At 36.8% G+C, this 16,119-nt stretch overlaps 1 protein-coding gene across 1 annotated transcript in view; it reads left to right on the forward strand.

The window, feature by feature from the left end:
• TPRG1 (tumor protein p63 regulated 1) overlaps positions 1-16,119 on the forward strand; it is a 150,306-nt gene that overhangs the window by 32,316 nt on the left and 101,871 nt on the right. Inside the window, exons 2-3 of the mRNA XM_003256642.4 lie at positions 2,290-2,508; positions 10,219-10,310. Of these exons, the coding sequence (XP_003256690.1) occupies positions 2,299-2,508; positions 10,219-10,310 (302 nt within the window). The 5' untranslated portion in view covers positions 2,290-2,298. The remainder of the gene's footprint in view (positions 1-2,289; positions 2,509-10,218; positions 10,311-16,119) is intronic.

Below are 16,119 nucleotides of genomic sequence, written 5' to 3' on the forward strand. Positions count from 1 at the left end.
TCTAGGATTGCTGGAAAGATCGGATAAGAAAACATACAAAGCTTAAGAAAACATATAAAACAAACTGCACAAGGCTTTCCACTTGTGAGTTACCTTAACTGTGTTTTCTACATTCAAATCCTCAGGGTGAACATGTATATAGATACACATTTGCTTGAGACCATCCAGTTCACTCCTATCATCCTGACATAATTGCCAATAGCACCCTTTTCATGCCAAAATTTCCAAAATTAGCTAATAAATTATATGATCATACTATTTTTACCTTTTGTGAATAGCCTAGTTAATCCCAATTTCAAAAGTGGAAGTTTGCTGGGGATAGGGGCTTTTTCTCACCTTCCTTTGTTTCACAAGAACCAAGGAAATTGATTAAAAACCACTTTTTGTTTAAGAACAAGGAGGTGACTGTGAGAATAATATGACATTCCTACTTTCATGGTGAAAATGGACACGAAACTTTCCAGGCAGCATTGACAACATGCTCACTGTCAGCTTGAAATGATTTGAGTGCACACGCTAACATGTGCGCTCTATTTTATTTTGCTTTGCTTTATATGTACAAAATAGAAACCAATATATTATTATTTTTATTTATTTTAAACCACGTGTGATCATTACTAGCACCCATAGACATGGAAAGAAACAAAAATAAAATCACCTCTAACACTGTCATCTAGAGAAAACTATTGTTAATATTTTATTTTACTTCTTTTCAAGCCCTCTTTTTAGACATTTTAAAATCCGTTATACCATACGTGTATGCCTGTATATACATATGCAGGTACATTTCCTTCCTCCTTCCTTCCTTCCTTCCTTCCTTCCTTCCTTCCTTCCTTCATTTCCTTCCTTCCTTCCTTCCCTTCCTTTCCTTCCTTCTTCCTTCCTTCCTTCCTTCCTTCCTTCCTTCCTTCCCTTCCTTCCCTTCCTTCCTTCCTTTCCTTCCTTCCTTCGTCTTTCTTTTCTTTCTTTCTCTTTCTTTCTTTCTTTCTTTCTTTCTTTCTTTCTTTCTTTCTTTCTTTCTTTTCTCTTTCTTTTTTCCTTCTTTCTTCCTTTCCTTTCCTTCATCTTTCTTCTCTTTCTAATTTTAAAAAATTGGAATAATATTATTTATAATATTTTGTAACTTACTTTTTTCCATTTATAATATATTTTGGATATTTTCTGTGATAAAAATATACACTCACATTTTCAATGATAACATTGTATTTATGGTACAACATATTTTATTTAGTCAACTTCTTATTGATGGATACTTATTTTATTTTATCTTTTGGCGTTAGACACAATATTGCATGAATGTCTAATGTTTTTATATACAGTGTTCTATTGTTCTATGAGATATAAAGTGGTGTGTTTTTCTTTTATATAACGTGGTATATTTTTCTATTAGATGCGATGTTGTGATGAACAAACTTTTTTTTTTTTTTTTTTTTTTGAGACAGGGTCTTACTCTGTTGCCTAGCCTGGAGTGCAGTGGCATGATCTTGGCTCACTGCAGCTTCCACTTCCTGTGCTCAGGTGACCCTCCCACCTCAGCCTACCGAGTAGCTGGGACTACGGGCACATGCCACCATGTCTGGCTAATTTTTGTGTTTTTTGTAGAGACTGGGTTTCGCCATGTTGCCCAGGCTGGTCTCAAACTCCTGAGCACAAGGGATCTACCAGCCTTGGACTCCTAGAATGCTGGGATTACAGGCATGAGCCACCACGCCCAGCTGAACAACCGTGTGTGTGTGTCTGTGTGTGCATGTATGCATGTGCGTGTGTGTGAGTCTTTGGGTATTCATCTAAATTATTTCCTTAGAATAAATTTTTAGAATTCGAATTTTTCAGTTTAAAAACATGTTCAGTTCTAAGTGCTCTTATGCTCTATTATTACTCAAGAAGCACACAAGAAAATGCATTATCATTGCTTTTAACTCTTAAATAAGCTTGCAGTCTGGTGAATTTTCAACCAAAAATGCTATGCAATTTTGAAGAGAAATTGTCTGGTAATTATTTTATACAGTTCTTCTCTTGTTCAGGTTCCCGTCTCCTGGGATTAAACTCCTTTTCTCTGTCCGGAGAGTCTCTCCTTCACTCCTCTGGTAAATGACCTTGCAGGATTATGGATGGTATTTAGAAGTCTGGTTATGAAGCTGTATCCACCAATGCCTCTGTTTAGTTAACATGAAGGGTGTTTTTAAGTTTCAGGAATTCCATTTGCTCATCATATTCTGTTTTGCCATAGCTAGGACACAGGTACAGAGGTAACATTTTTTCAATGAGATTTTTCTGCCCTTGGTTTAGCCTGAAGAAATGTCAACAATTGGGAGTTTTGAAGGATTCCAGGCTGTGTCTCTGAAGCAAGAGGGAGATGACCAACCCTCTGAGACTGACCACCTATCGATGGAGGAAGAGGACCCGATGCCAAGACAGATTTCAAGACAGTCAAGTGTGACCGAATCAACTCTTTGCCCCAATCCTTATCATCATCCTTATATCTCACGGAAGTACTTTGCTACACGGGTAAATTTATTGGTTCTCTTAAATACTATATAAAAATTCACCATAAGACATCTTAAAATCCTTCTGTGCATCACATATTTACTGAGTGTATTCACATTTGTCTCATGTAATCGTCATAATAATCATGAAGTAGGTATCCTTATCCCCATTTAAAGATGAAGGATCTGAACTTTAGAGAATTTAAAGATCTATTTTTGATTCCACAGATAGTATTAAGGAGAAGAATGTCCTCCAGCTTCCTTCTTTGGTTCCTCAGTTTGTGTTTATGGTAAACCTGATCTCAAAGAACTAATATTCTATAAAGAGAGAACCATAGCAACTAGAATACAAAGCTGTTAATCCAGTGAGGGTATTCATTGTTTGTGTGGAAAAGATATGGATAATGGAGTGGAGAGGGTTGCTAAGAATGCACTGACTCTCTAAGGTTTACAATGGGATGCTCATATTATAACGAGGGAGCAGGTAGCTTTAAATCTCAAACCTATAGCTACCATCTGGAGCTGAGCTCTCTTACCTGTGCAATGGAGCTGGGAAAGTAAATGGATGGGTAAGTAAGCAGGAGGGAGCTTGTATATCTGGATGTTAAAAAAGCAATATTTTTAACTTTTAGCATTTTAATCAAGTGGAGAGTGCTTCATAGGTTTCTAGTACCTTTCCCTCTTGAGCTCTTCTTCCTACTTATAGATCCTTTTTCCAATCCTTCAACATTCTTATTAGCACAGTCATGGTTAGCTTAGAGGTTACAATCAACTGGGGGCAAAATCAGGGAGTTTACACTATGGCAGCAGAGAACATCTCATTTTCATGTGTATGTGGGAGATCTTTTTGGAAAAAAAAATGTAATTCAACTCATTCTCATAAAAAATTGGGGCCAGGGTTTTGTGACATTTACAAAGCTTTAATTAATAAATCCTGATTTGATTGCTTTCAAAATATATCTTTGGTTTAGGTAAAGTTTTAACTAAAGCAACTTAACGAGTGTGTGTGTGTGCCTGTGTCAGTCTGTGTTTAAACACTGCATATACTCTTATGTGCAAGATGCTTTAGTAGGTGCTATACTATATGTGTGTTTGTGTGAGTGTTTCTGCATATGTAGAGCATATGGTTTGTTTTCTGAAGTATGTGAACTTTATTGAATATGCAAAGTTAAGCTGTGTGATATAGCTGCAAAGGAAATCAAAGCATCTCTTGGAGTTGTGCTATCTTTGATATTGATGATGTCAGGGTTTGATGATAGAAGAACACACTGCATATAGAATAAAGATTTATTATTGGGAGCTGATGCAATTATGAGAGCTGGCCGAGACTATGCAAAGTTCTTTTCTCTGAATCTGGTGTTGGGCCTGAAGTTAGAATAGGCCAATCAGTTGGCAGTTGTGAAGAGGAAATAGGGAAAAAGGAATAGGAAAAAATTGCATGGACAAACTGGAATTTCTGGTGACAATGTTTAACTTATGAGGAAAAACTGGAACTTATGTCTGTCTCCCACCAAGTCTAACCTTGATGGTGTGAGGTCACTTTTAGAAGCTAGTGCTTTCATTACTGAGCTACTCACTTAACCAGCCCAGGGAGAGGAAAATCTTAGAAAGAAAAACCTGACTGTGATGGAAGGAGACACAGGTACAGGGGCTACCCCTTGCCATTAAGTAAACCAGGATATCAGTCGCCATGAACATGAGTTGTCACAGTGCATGGTGACCTGCACTGATCTTCAACAGGGAAAACGACTTATGTTTCAATTCTGCCTTTTGAATATTACACAGGTGTCTCTTGTTACCAGCCCTAATTTGGAAACACACACAAAAGCAATTCTGGAAAATGTAGTTTCAGCTTAGCTAAATTGACAGAGTCCAAATCCACTACACATGATGATTGTATTGGTGTTGCACCATGTAGCTTATACAGCAAACTCACATCCTTTATCTGTTTGATTCCCCAGAGCAATACTGGGAGGCAGGCAGGAGAGGGCTTAACATCTGTGTTTTAAAGATGAACATATTGAAGTTTGAGAAAAATGAAGTGACCTGTTCAAGTCATATAATGTTAGTGGAAGGGCTGCAGCTAGATTCCGGGTCTTAATTCTGGAACTTCTTTCTCCAAGTCCAATACTTTCCTGACCACGCACAATAGAATTTATGGCTCCTTTATAAGTGTTTTCAATGACTGATTCTAATCAATGCGAAGAATATCTTTTTCATTAGGTGTATTGAAAACAATCTTAAGTTCTCAAAAGCTTGTGAGGGAAAAATCTTCTAATTATTAGTGAATCTAAAGTAAACCTGAAGACTCTAGGAACCAATAGGGAGATTTTCCCAAGATACTCAGCATTTGCCCTCCTTCAGACCAACAGACATAATATGAAGAGCTCTTATTGCCATGTGAGTAAAATAAACGTGCATTCACACACATGAGAACAATGAAAATACAACTGTTGGCTTAACTGAAGTTTATAATGATAAACTTAAAAAAAAAAGATCCAGCTTTGCTAGCTTATGAACCACAAGTCTGCTAATGGGTGGCAGTTGAAAAAAACTGGAGAGAAATGTGTGTGTGGGCGGGGGGAGGGTATTGTGTGTATATGCATATATTTCCTCATCTACAAAGTATAGATGAAACACCAGTTTTGTATAAAAATTTAAATAAGCTAACTTTGTAAAAGTTCTTAGTAGAGTGCATAACACATCTATCAACATTTTATAAATGACATCTCATTGTTGTTATAATGCTTTCTCTTTTTTCTTGACTTTACATCCATTTTTCTGTAATTGGTAATAGGAAACAACATTAAGATGCCCATGACCTCATCATGACCTTCAGGGTAAGATATAAATGTAGACGTGTAGGGTCTATAGCAGTAAAAAGGAAGCTAACTCATTTTCTCAATGGATAATTCAATAAGATCAAGAGTCTCAAAGATTCAAATCTATGAGAGTCATGATAAAATATGACTTCTTAAAGCTGAAATGAGATCTACAGATGATATAGTCAGATGATTCTCAATCTTTACCATGCAAAACATTGTATCCTAGATTTCCACAAAGTCTCTGGGGATACTGATGCTGTCTGTTCTGAGACCACATTCTGAGCACGAGTGAGCTAATCAACACACTTGTTCTCAAAGGAAAATAAGGCCAAGAGAAGGGGGAGTTGCTTGCTCAATGTCACAGTAGATAGTGATCACTGACTTGCCCAAGAGGCTAGCAAGTGGCAAAGCTAGAGCTTGAACTAGTTTCCCAATTTATAATTAGATTCAATTAAAAAGAAATCAACTTATCATGGAGTTAGAATTTAAAGTATATATGTTGTAAATTCAGAAGGGTAGTCATTGAGTGGAGGAATTACTTGGTTAGGTATTTTCTATTATTAAAATGTTTTAAAATTATGGCACAGGAGGTGGTTTATTCATGAAAAATTAGAAAATGTAAATAAGCAAAGTAAAATAAAGATTATCACTGCCCAAATTTAACTAAAATGTATTAAATCTGCTCTTATATATTTAGGTGCATATTTTTTTCTTTTACTTACATATATATATATATATATATATACACAATTCTTGTGTAAAAATGGGATTATATGCCAACTATTATTTCCCATTTCAATAACATACTTCCATAATATAATTTTTAATAGTTTCATAATATCCAACTATGGGAATATACTACAATTTATTTAACTTTTGTTATATATGTAGGTTTCTTCCTGTTTAAATTTTTTTAACTAGAGAGGAAAGTTACTCATTGGCTCCCTGAGGCAGGATAGTGCTCAGTTTCTCCAGTGCCAGGAGTAAACAGCCAATGCCATAATCAGAAAGCAGATCAATTATATGAATTACAAATTAGATTTACAAAGAGGTGACTGACACATAAATTAATTATTGACTAACAAGTCAATTTTGGCATCATAACCTCATATATTAGACCATATCTCTCAATACTGGATCATAAAAAAAAAGTATATCTGGCCCCTTAAACCTCTTGTATTCTTTATGGGTCACTCTGGGATGTTACTTCCTTTCCTCAGGCTTCCAACCTATTATTTATTTTCTGAAACCGTGTGCCTCTGACTTAGCTTAGGGGCTCCCAGCTAGAAGGGTCTTAGGAATATTGAATCCAACCTTTGTTGCACACAGATGAGGTATGACTTGGGGCCAAGGTCAACTAGCAACCTCTGGGCCACACAAGAACTAGAAGACAGGCCTGGAACTCAGGACTCTCGATGCTTTCCACTACACCCCACTGCCTCTGACCTTGGAAAACGAATGAAAGGTCACAGAAACGAAGATGCAAAATCAGTCTGCTTGGATAACCTTTTCCTTTGGTTTCAGTTCATCTGCTATTATTGCTTAGACATATCTAAAAAAAGGCCTAGTGGCGTCTCTGAACAAAAGTACCCCTCAAGGCTAATAACTAGAGGTATATTATGATAATCTTCTTGGTTGTGGAGACTGATATTCAAAAGCAACTTCTTATGAAAGGAACAATACTTAGTCCACATGGGGAAAGATATTTTTAAACTCTCTGTAGGACTCTATATTTGCAGATACCTTATCAGAAAGTTGAAAGCGATTTGGGATGGGGAATTATCTCTAAATTTATACTTGAGAATGTAAATTACATACAAACTCATGGGACTAAAACTATTTGCTCTTTTAATGTTTAATTAATGGTTCCCCATGGCGTTTTTATAGTCTGTGTTCTATTGTGAGCAATGAGACTTTAATAAGCAGGTTCAGGACTTTCCATTGTGTAGCAAGATGTCGTTGCTTCCATGACACTAATTTGGCTTTCATACTCTCTCTCTTTCCCTCTTCTCTTGCTATAGGGTTCCCTGTGTCTTGCTTTCACCTTGGGAACAAATAAATATATTAGTTGTATTGTTATTGCCTGTGTGGGCTTCTTTCGGGTGTAGAAAATAGTTATCTCACTTGGCAAAAGGTTTCTTGACTCCCTCCAACCCTGAAATCCTGTGAAGATTATAAAAAAGATGATTTTTTTTTCTTTATCAGAGCAGAGGACTAACTGCAATGAGATACGATATATTCCCTTCATTTTCAGTTAAAGACAAATTTGCTTGGACTTTAAAAATCACACCTGATTTAGAGCTGATTTTCTTACTTTATGTGTTCATTGTGAAGTGACTCCAGTCTGGACATGACAAGAGAGACCCAAGTGTCTGAGTCTGCAGAGACATTCTTTTCTATACCGCTCCTGTTTAGCTAATGAGCTCAGTACACGGAGAAAAATTAGCACAGACATGAACATTGTTTGTGTGACAACTGGCCCCAGGCTAGTCTAGCTCAAGGAAATGTAAGGAAACAAACACATATGTTTTCAAAAGTCCCCAGTAGGTTTGCTTTGACTGAAACTATTCAGCGCTAGACTGTAAAAGACAATATTGCCTGTTATGCTGTGTCAGATGATGTGTACATATTATTCCACCGTATTTCCCTGTTTGCCTTAGGCTGCATGATGTCTCAGAGCAGATTATTCAATTACAGTAAATATTTGATCCCCAAATTCCGGTATAACTATTTTCCTTCTATTTAATATCAGCCATAATGAGAATGATGATAAAGATTTTTATTAATCAGTATTTACCATTTTATATATAATAATATATATAGTGTTTCATAGCATGACTCAGTTACAGTTATTATCCATCTAATAAATGAGCAAACTGATGTACAGAATGACAAAATGGTGTATAATGGATCCTCATAAGAAAGGCTGAGATTTAAACCCTGATGTCCCCATCACAAGTCAATGTATTTATGCTTTTATATTATATTTGGCACCAAATGACTAAAGTTAACTTATTACAGTAACTATAATAGTAAGATGGGGGAGAGTACAATTCTGTATCTGGGTATATTTTCCGTCTGTGTTCTATAAGGGCTTGACCTACATTTTTACCAAAGATAAGAACAGCACAGTGAGAAGACTGATAGAACTCCAGAGGCTACCAATTCATTCTGTAAAGAACATGCTTTATTTTTTGTGTCTAACTTTTGAAAAGGTATACAGCAAAACATCACCTTCATCTCCCATCTTCATCACATTCTTTACTACCCATAGGGAACCAATGTTAATAGTTTCTATATATCCTTTAAGAGTTACTTTAGGCATATAGAAGCAAACATAAATATTTGTTTTTATTCCCTCTCCTCCTTTTTATGCAGAAAATGGCATATTTTACCCTCTCTTCTGTTCATTGTTTTCTTTCATTTGATTATACATTTAAAAATCTTTCCATATTAACACAATTTTCTTCACACTTTTTATAACTTCATCATATTGCATTGCATGGATGTATCCTATAATATATATCCCTAGTCCTTTATTGAGAGATGTTTGCAGTTTTTTTCCAGAAATTTTTGCTATCCAAAAACAAGGCTGCAAAGAACACTTTATAGATATGTCATTTTCTATATATGCAAAAATTTCTTTAGTATAATTTCACAGAAGTGAAAATCTGGATCAAAGGATAGATCATTTTTCATTTTGATAGGCTTTGCCAATTATTTTCCATAAGCGAGGCAAATAAGGTTTTAAAAATTCTACATGATTATACTCATCTTCACATATCTTTGGCAAAGTGCCTGGCATAAAAGCATTCAATAAAATGCTTATTTTAGGATTATTTCATTATTCTTTACTTAACAATTTTTTCTTCTGAAAAATATTAGTCTCACTACTAAGTTATATTTGTTGAGACCAAAATTATGAGAATACAGGAAGAGAGACCCAAAAAAATACCCATGTTGAGTCATTAAAGAAAGTATTATTTTTGAGAGGACAAGTGGGACTGGAAGAGTCAGACTGCATCACAGGGAGTGAAGGTTGAGTGTAGGGAAAATTGTCATAGAATCCTAGGCAACTCCCCTCCACAGTCATCTATTCCTACCAGTGGGGTCACTGGAGGTGACTGATGTTGGCACAACCTTCTCTGTCGAAGTACATTTGAGCAGTGGTTCTCTTAGTACAGCTTCCATACCACCAGCAGCGCCCAAGAACTTGTTAGAAATGCAAATTCTCAGGTCCCACCCTGGTCCAGCTGAATAAAAAACTCTGGGTATAGTCCCAGAAATCTATGTTTTAACACATACTTTAGGTGATTCTGATGGGCATTGAAATTTGAGAGTCATCGAGCTAAAGAGTCTATGAACTTACTAGAACAGATGACAATCTTTAAGCTAAGGTTGGGCCTATAAGTAGTAACACCTGTTTGGGGAAGGCTGCAGAAAATGAGGTGAGGAGACTGAAAGAGTTTATCTCCGTGAGTCAGCTAAAATGTATTGTCAGAGCACTGGAAGAAGGCTATTTTGTTTTTTATTGACATGGGCTCTAGGAAGAGAAAAAAGGTTTAATTTAAAAACGTACAGATTCCTAAAGGCTTTGAACTTCATAATGCTTGTTTGGGAAAACTGTTCCTCTGAAAGTGGCTGTCTTCATTTATATAATAAAATCTGAGTAAGATTATAGAAGATGGGGCCTAGACCACTTTTTCTCTACCCACGGAGAAAAGCTTACCAGAGTTCAAGACTAAGTTTTCTGGAAGGCAGTTAGGCATACAGGCATACAGGCAACTGCATAAACTATATCCTTTGTGACCAGCTTTCCGGAGGAGCTGCTGGGATATGCTAACTAATCATAAGCGCAAAGTGGGCTAAGTCTGCTCTAAACTAGGTATTTTCTCCTTTCCACCCAGCCGGGGGCCATTGAGACCGCCATGGAAGACTTGAAAGGTCACGTAGCTGAGACTTCTGGAGAGACCGTTCAAGGCTTCTGGCTCTTGACAAAGTGAGTAGTTACAGCTAAGTGAAGGCCCATGGAAATACAGCATTTTCCTTGACATCACTGTAACAGAATAGGAGATGGACCTGTGGTAGAATTTGTCTGGTTGCTACGTAAGATAAATGATTGAATTATCAGGTTAGTCACATTTTCCAGCATTCCGTGGCTGATGATATGACCAGATAGGACTCCTATACCTGTTCTCTGGGCTGGTCCCCTCACTCAACCATCACTACGTCTACCTTAGGCCAGGCCTGTATCTCCACTCTCAAAGACTGTTATATTGGCTTCCTAATTCTCTCGTTCTAATCTCTCTTATTTAGAAGCACTCCCCCTATAAACACATTGAACTACTAATCATCTCATTCTAGGTGTCATGGAAAGAAAGTCTGGGAAAGAATATAGATAAAATCAACATATATACTTTGAATTTCATCTTATATACAATCATATGAAGAGAAAAACAGGGGAAATCACGAAGATAGCTAGGTCAGGTACATTTCCGGAGTTAGGATAAAAACCACGTTGAACATTCAAGCCCTTGTTGCTTCAGTAACTGCCTGCATTCCCCCCAAAGATTCTTATCCATAAGAGCTTTGCTTGCAAATACCACCACAAAGATGGTTACCTTTCTAGCCTTCCCAGAAATTCTGTTGTTTGTGTGACCATCTCTTTACCCGCCAAGTAAATATTAGTAATACCATGGTCTTTATAATAAGTAAAACATCCCCATAGTAAGAGAAAAGGCAATTTTTTTTTTACTACAGAAGCCTTAATATTAAATAGATAATTTGATTAGACTACCCAGTTCAGATACTTGATTAATTCAGTAAGTTCTGTTTTCTGGCCTGGTAACTTGATCACAAAAGGGTTCAGCAGAGAAGCTCAGTGATTCCTATACCTTGAGTAAATAATCATTAATCTTTAACTCCTGGGCAGGATGTCTTGTTAGAGTAAGTTTCAGGAGAGCAACACTTGAATGCTTTACCATCCAGGCCAGCAGAACAAATTTTTCAATCAATGGAAAGTAGAACCATTATCACCTGTGAGTTCATCTGCTTGCTCACCATTTTATACTATTGTTTCAAATAAATAAAAATGAACTCTTAGACACCAACCTATCTGTCAATTTTGGGTTTTTGTTTCTTCATGCATAAAACTGAGATAATAGTATGTATCTGAAGAATTCTTGAGAGGACCAAATGAGATAACATTGGTAAATTAGCAAGATGCCTAGCACATGGACTTTCAATAGCTGATTGTGCCCCTCTTAGTTCACAAGTGATAACTATTAGTAAGAGACTTTTTTTGTAGCGTCTTCCTTCATTTCTATACTATCCATCCCTGTCATTTCTGCGTTACCTCTAACGAAAAGAAAACTATAATTCAGGCTTTTTCCTGATTCACTTTTACCAACATGCATTTCATTTCCCACCCCCCACTTCCCATCCATTGTGATATTTGACTTCTGCAAATGAATAGTCTGCCTTGATTAGAATAGGTGTCAACATAGATTTTGGAGATCCAATCAGTAGCAAACACTTAACTAATCTGTTTCTACACTGCATCTCCCTTACAAGAAAGAATACACAAATGTGGTATTTCTAAATCTAGTCAAGGCTGTTGTTGAGTTCTCAGATAGTAGAACTGGTAATTTCTTTAATCTTGCACATTGTAATTGGTTTTATTTATATAGAAATATGCTTCTTTTGTTTGCTTGATTATTTTTATTCAGTGATTATAAAGATGTGTAGACATAAATTGTCCAAAGCTAAGTCAGACTGTATGAACTGTATTGAAGCTTAGCACTACGATTCTGCCTGCTTGATTTAACATCAACTACAATGATTGGTAACACCAGTAGTTTTCAGAAAAGTATGAACAGCTGTCCCCCAAAGACCCAAACTTTGAACCCAGCTTGAACCTAACAGGAAGCTCAAAAGTTGGTAAAGCCTATCTAGAAACTCATTTTACATTTCTCTTTTGTTTTGTGGTACCTATTTGAATTAAGTACAATAATGAGGGATGAGTCCTGCATACATGCAATTTCTTACTATCATATTTGCTTGTTTGCTTGCAGACTTTCTTCCTTTGCACTTTGGAACCCATCCATCCCCTTTAAATCATAGTTCCTTGGTGTTCTTTTTGGTCTTCTCTCTGCCAAAATCCTTTACCTCCTCTTCCCCATTAAAACCTACGTTCAGGAAACGTTCTGATTTCAGTCATTTCTGCCATGGTGAGAATTTGACAGTTTATTTTCTTTGCTTGTTAAAAACCTCATCGTGGGTTCCGAGATGCGTTATGCAATGGAAAGGGCTGCTAGTTGTAAAGATGATGGTTCAGGCATCTGGTCCAAATAAATGAGGTTACTAGTCCAGCCACTGTTACTTTTCAAGCAGAAAAATAAGAAAAAATAGTTGTCGAAAAGAGGAGCGTTCATGGAGGATTTAAATGGCCTTTCATATTTAAGCCTTTTTGTTTGTTTGAAAATTCTAGCACACCAAGGTAGGGAAAGGCAAAAACAACAACAATGAGATCACATAAACAAAAATACCAACTCCCCCAACAGCAACCACAAACCAAAAAACTAAAGAAAATAAACAAACATGCAGGCCCAGAAAAGTAAGAGCTTGCAATTACTCCTGGCTTCTCGCTTCCCATTTATATAGTTCTTATGAATTATAGGAGCTGTAATATGGACCAACTGCCCTAGCCTCATGAACCACACAAGATTCTCTCTCTTCCTTTTTTTTTTTTTTTTTTTTTTGACAGAGTCTCATTCTGTCACCCAGGCTGCAGTGCGGTGGCGTGATCTCGGCTCACCGCAAGCTCTGCCTCCCGGGTTCACGCCATTCTCCTGCCTCAGCCTCCCTAGTAGCTGGGACTACAGGTGCCCGCCACCATGCCTGGCTAATTTTTTGTATTTCTTTTTTAGTAGAGATGGGGTTTCACCCTGTTGGCCAGGATGGTCTCAATCTCCTGACCTTGTGATCCGCCCGCCTAGGCCTCCCAAAGTGCTAGGATTATAGGCGTGAGCCACCGTGCCCGGCCGAGATTCTCTTTTATGTATGACAAAAATGACTGAGCTTCATGCACATTAACTTTTAGCTCATTCCATGGAGATGGGACACTCCCGGCTGCTTGTCTAGCAACCTGGCTGCCTGTCTAGCATGCCTGGCTTTGGAACAAGGATTCCCATTTCAGAATGATGAGAGTAAAAGCCCTTTTACTGTGTATAGCACATTACAAATGATTTTCACATCTGTGAACTTACATTAGCTTCACAACAACTTTGTTGGTTTTATGATTCTTATTTTATAAATGAGAAATGTGGGCTGGAGAACATGAAGTGCCCAAATGAAGAACATATAAGTGATAGAGCAAGGAAAATAGACTGCACTCCTGCATTGGTCTTGAGGCTGATTGGGTTCTAATTCTTTCCAAAGATGCAGGTGTGAGTTGACTGATGAACTCAGCTCAGTCTTTAGTCATATTTGATCAGACTCCTAGAAATAGTTTGATGTAGGAGGGCAAGGTGGGAATTGTCAAGAGAAGAGACTGGAGAAGAGCCTAAGGGCCTTTGCATCATGTTAAAGAACTTAGATTCTATCCCATATATGATGGGGAGGCACTGAAGGGTTGAGAAAGTGCAATCAATTCCCATTTTATAAAGATCACTATCGGCCCTCAACCTTTCATCTAAAATTGTTGGGACTAGATGTGAATGAGAAATGAGAATTTTTCAGATTTTAGAAGAATAAAACAATGCACATGTTGTTTATTTTACTGACATTAAGTTGGTAAAGCCATTTTCCAAGGAGTAGTACTCAGATTAATTCAGGTAAGCTGCTTTGTGATTCTCTAAATTGATATGGACACATTATTCAGTAAAATCAGAAAAATAAGTTTGCAGGCACTTGGGAAGAGAAATAAACAAAGAGAATAAACAGAGAGTCCAAGAGGGGCACTGGAGAGATGCAGCCCTAAACCTCAGCGAGATTCCAGTTTAGCTGACACCATTAAGAGAATTCTAATGAATCCCCAATTAGGATTCGGGCCTCCAGGCCGGCTCATCCAGGACTGTTACATACATCTATAAAGACAGGATAGTGTTTATTTCCACCTTGCAGTTTCCTATTATTCTTATTGGCCCTTCTGAAAAAAAAAAAAGATTATTTAAAAAAAATTATGTTATGCTTTTAGAAAGGATCCATTAAACCAGCACCAAGGAGAACATCTTGACACTCTATGGAATCTCAAAAAGTATGATATGATGGCAATAAAGTGGCTCTTCAGCAGAATGTACTTGAGGTGTCTTTGTCTACAATGGTTAAAGAGACAGGAGGAGACAGCATCTTCCCTCCACACATGTTAGTGTGAAGTGGTCGTGGGTGATTGTTGTTTTTATTCTTCTTATTCCTCATTGAGAGTAGTTGCCTAAGGTATCTAAAAACTGGTAATTCTTGTTCTTCATCTTTATAAAAGATACTTAAAATATGTTTCATTATTCCCCCAACTCCACCTGGTGTCTATCCCAGGGCTTCAGTGTAATTAATATGTGAAATCGGACTGTCTATGTGGAACATACAGACAGTAGAATCAAAGTGAAGTTCAAGAGTCAGCCTGGTATCATAGAGAAAGCACTGAATTCACAATCAGAAGGTTTGGCTTTGAATCCTGGATCTACTACTTACTATCAGTAAAGCCGGGTGAACTTGGGTAGGGTTTGACTTTTTAGTTTTTTTAATTGGTGAATTTGTCTTAATATGTCTTTTTTTGTGTTGAGGTTTGCTTTAATATGCCCTTGTTTTAATAGTTTTTCCTCTGTTATGCAAAGATTCCCCATTTAATAGGTCCTTTAGTTCATTAGATATTTACTATTCTTGAAAGAAGCACAACCACTTTTAATTTTTGATATATATAATATATAATTCAAGCTTATTTTTATGTATTCTTGCCAAAAATTGTTACATATTAATAATGACATTTACTGAGCACTTAAAATGCACCAAATGTTTTGATGTCCATGCATTTGTCATTATAAGTACAAATGCATACAATTATTTTTAACTTTTAAGGTCAGGGGTACAAGTGCAGGTTTGTTACACAGGTAAACTTGTGTCATGGGGGTTTGTTGTACAGGTTATTCAATCACCCAGGTACTAAGCCCAGTACTCATTAGTCATTTTTCCTGATCCTTTCCCTCTTCCTACCTTCTACCTTCAGGTAGGCCCCAGTGGGTGTTGTTCCTCTGTATGTGTCCATGTGTTCTCATCATTTAGCTCCTACTTATAAGTGAGAACATGGGGTATTTGGTTTTCTGTTCCTGTATTAGTTTGCTAAGGATAATGACCTCCAAATCCAACTCCATCTATGTCCCTGCAAAGGACATGATCTCATTCTTTTTTATGGCTGCATAGTATTCCATGGTGTATATGTACCACATTTTCTTTATCCAGTCTATTATTAATGGACATTTAGGTTGATTCTATCTCTTTGCTATTGTGAAAAGTGCAAATGTATATAACTTTTATGATCTCTAAATGGAACTTCTCTCAGTTGTTTCCTTATATTTCTCCTGATTACCATATAGTTTTTATAAAGTTAATCATTCACCTATTATCAGACAATTACTCTCCAAACTGTCAATGACACACAAATGTAAGGGTTTATTATGATTCTTTCAAAACTGAATCTCCAAGTAAGAAACATCTTTCAGTGGGGCAGAGTAAGACTTTATGATTGGAAAGATAAATGAAACTATATGAAGCATCCCCATTTATTTTTGGCTATTTCTATAATAATAATATTTCTA

This window comes from Nomascus leucogenys, chromosome 11 (assembly GCF_006542625.1).
Source record: "Nomascus leucogenys isolate Asia chromosome 11, Asia_NLE_v1, whole genome shotgun sequence".
Classification (NCBI taxonomy): Eukaryota; Metazoa; Chordata; class Mammalia; order Primates; family Hylobatidae; genus Nomascus; species Nomascus leucogenys.